This window comes from Nansenia antarctica (assembly GCF_963989245.1).
Source record: "Nansenia antarctica genome assembly, chromosome: 9".
Classification (NCBI taxonomy): Eukaryota; Metazoa; Chordata; class Actinopteri; order Argentiniformes; family Microstomatidae; genus Nansenia; species Nansenia antarctica.
Window position 1 is genome coordinate 654729 of NC_137679.1, and position 2500 is coordinate 657228.

Below are 2500 nucleotides of genomic sequence, written 5' to 3' on the forward strand. Positions count from 1 at the left end.
TCTGGTTGTGAAGTTTAAATAAATATATAAAAAGTGCTATACTGATTGATTGAGTGTTTATACAGTTTTTTTGAAAATACTACTAATAATAATACTTCTCATTGAGGTGCTACTGATTATAGAGTGGCTATACGTAAGGGGAAGAGATAACTTACATGTTTCTATACGTAAGGGGAAGAGATAACTTACATGTTTCTATACGTAAGGGGGAAGAGATAACTTACATGTTTCTATACGTAAGGGGAAGAGATAACTTACATGTTTCGAAAGGTTGTTGCTCTTGGAGTCGAGGTCGTACCTGCAGGGAACACAGACATGGAACACAGTTAGAGATGGAACACAGACATGGAACACAGTCAGAGATGGAACACAGACATGGAACACAGTTAGAGATGGAACACAGACATGGAACACAGTTAGAGATGGAACACAGACATGGAACACAGACATGGAACACAGACATGGAACACAGACATGGAACACAGACCAGTTACAGTTAGATTGGGTCAGTTACTGTTAGATTGGGTCAGTTACAGTTAGATTGGGTCAGTTACAGTTAGACTGGGTCAGTTACAGTTAGACTGGGGTGGTTACAGTTAGACTGGGGTGGTTACAGTTAGACTGGGTCAGTTACAGTTAGACTGGGTCAGTTACTGTTAGACTGGGTCAGTTACAGTTAGACTGGGCCAGTTACAGTTAGACTGGGTCGGTTACAGTTAGACTGGGTCAGTTACAGTTAGACTGGGTCAGTTACAGTTAGACTGGGTCAGTTACAGTTAGACTGGGTCAGTTACAGTTAGACTGGGTCGGTTACAGTTAGACTGGGTCAGTTACTGTTAGACTGGGTCAGTTACAGTTAGACTGGGTCAGTTACAGTTAGACTGGGTCAGTTACAGTTAGACTGGGTCAGTTACAGTTAGACTGGGTCAGTTACAGTTAGACTGGGTCGGTTACAGTTAGACTGGGTCGGTTACAGTTAGATTGGGTCAGTTACAGTTAGATTGGGTCAGTTACAGTTAGATTGGGTCAGTTACAGTTAGATTGGGTCAGTTACAGTTAGATTGGGTCAGTTACAGTTAGACTGGGTCAGTTACAGTTAGATTGGGTCAGTTACAGTTAGACTGGGTCAGTTACAGTTAGACTGGGTCAGTTACAGTTAGACTGGGTCAGTTACAGTTAGATTGGGTCAGTTACAGTTAGATTGGGTCAGTTACAGTTAGACTGGGTCAGTTACAGTTAGACTGGGTCAGTTACAGTTAGACTGGGTCAGTTACAGTTAGATTGGGTCAGTTACAGTTAGATTGGGTCAGTTACAGTTAGACTGGGTTGGTTACAGTTAGATTGGGTCAGTTACAGTTAGATTGGGTCAGTTACAGTTAGACTGGGTTGGTTACAGTTAGACTGGGTCAGTTACAGTTAGATTGGGTCAGTTACAGTTAGATTGGGTCAGTTAGAGTTAGATTGGGTCAGTTACAGTTAGATTGGGTCAGTTACAGTTAGATTGGGTCAGTTACAGTTAGATTGGGTCAGTTACAGTTAGATTGGGTCAGTTACAGTTAGATTGGGTCAGTTACAGTTAGATTGGGTCAGTTACAGTTAGATTGGGTCAGTTAGAGTTAGATTGGGTCAGTTACAGTTAGATTGGGTCAGTTACAGTTAGATTGGGTCAGTTACAGTTAGATTGGGTCAGTTACAGTTAGATTGGGTCAGTTACAGTTAGATTGGGTCAGTTAGAGTTAGATTGGGTCAGTTACAGTTAGATTGGGTCAGTTACAGTTAGATTGGGTCAGTTACAGTTAGATTGGGTCAGTTACAGTTAGACTGGGTCAGTTACAGTTAGACTGGGTCAGCTACAGTTAGACTGGGTCAGTTACAGTTAGATTGGGTCAGTTACAGTTAGATTGAGTCAGTTACAGTTAGATTGGGTCAGTTACAGTTAGACTGGGTCAGTTACAGTTAGATTGGGTCAGTTACAGTTAGACTGGGGTGGTTACAGTTAGATTGGGTCAGTTACAGTTAGACTGGGTCAGTTACAGTTAGATTGGGTCAGTTACAGTTAGACTGGGTCAGTTACAGTTAGATTGGGTCAGTTACTGTTAGACTGGGTCAGTTACAGTTAGACTGGGTCAGTTACAGTTAGACTGGGTCAGTTACAGTTAGATTGGGTCAGTTACAGTTAGATTGGGTCGGTTACAGTTAGATTGGGTCAGTTACAGTTAGATTGGGTCGGTTACAGTTAGATTGGGTCAGTTACAGTTAGACTGGGTCAGTTACTGTTAGATTGGGTCAGTTACTGTTAGACTGGGTCAGTTACAGTTAGACTGGGTCAGTTACAGTTAGACTGGGTCAGTTACAGTTAGATTGGGTCAGTTACAGTTAGATTGGGTCAGTTACAGTTAGATTGGGTCAGTTACAGTTAGATTGGGTCAGTTACAGTTAGATTGGGTCAGTTACAGTTAGATTGGGTCAGTTACAGTTAGACTGGGTCAGTTACAGTTAG

At 42.0% G+C, this 2500-nt stretch overlaps 1 protein-coding gene across 1 annotated transcript in view; it reads right to left on the bottom strand.

Moving 5' to 3' along the window:
• Positions 1–2500, bottom strand: part of LOC308164934 (copine-8-like) — a gene marked incomplete at both ends in the record, with an annotated part of 52088 nt that overhangs the window by 33192 nt on the left and 16396 nt on the right. Inside the window, one exon of the mRNA XM_080539006.1 lies at positions 259–298. Within this exon, the coding sequence (XP_080395132.1) occupies positions 259–298 (40 nt within the window). The remainder of the gene's footprint in view (positions 1–258; positions 299–2500) is intronic.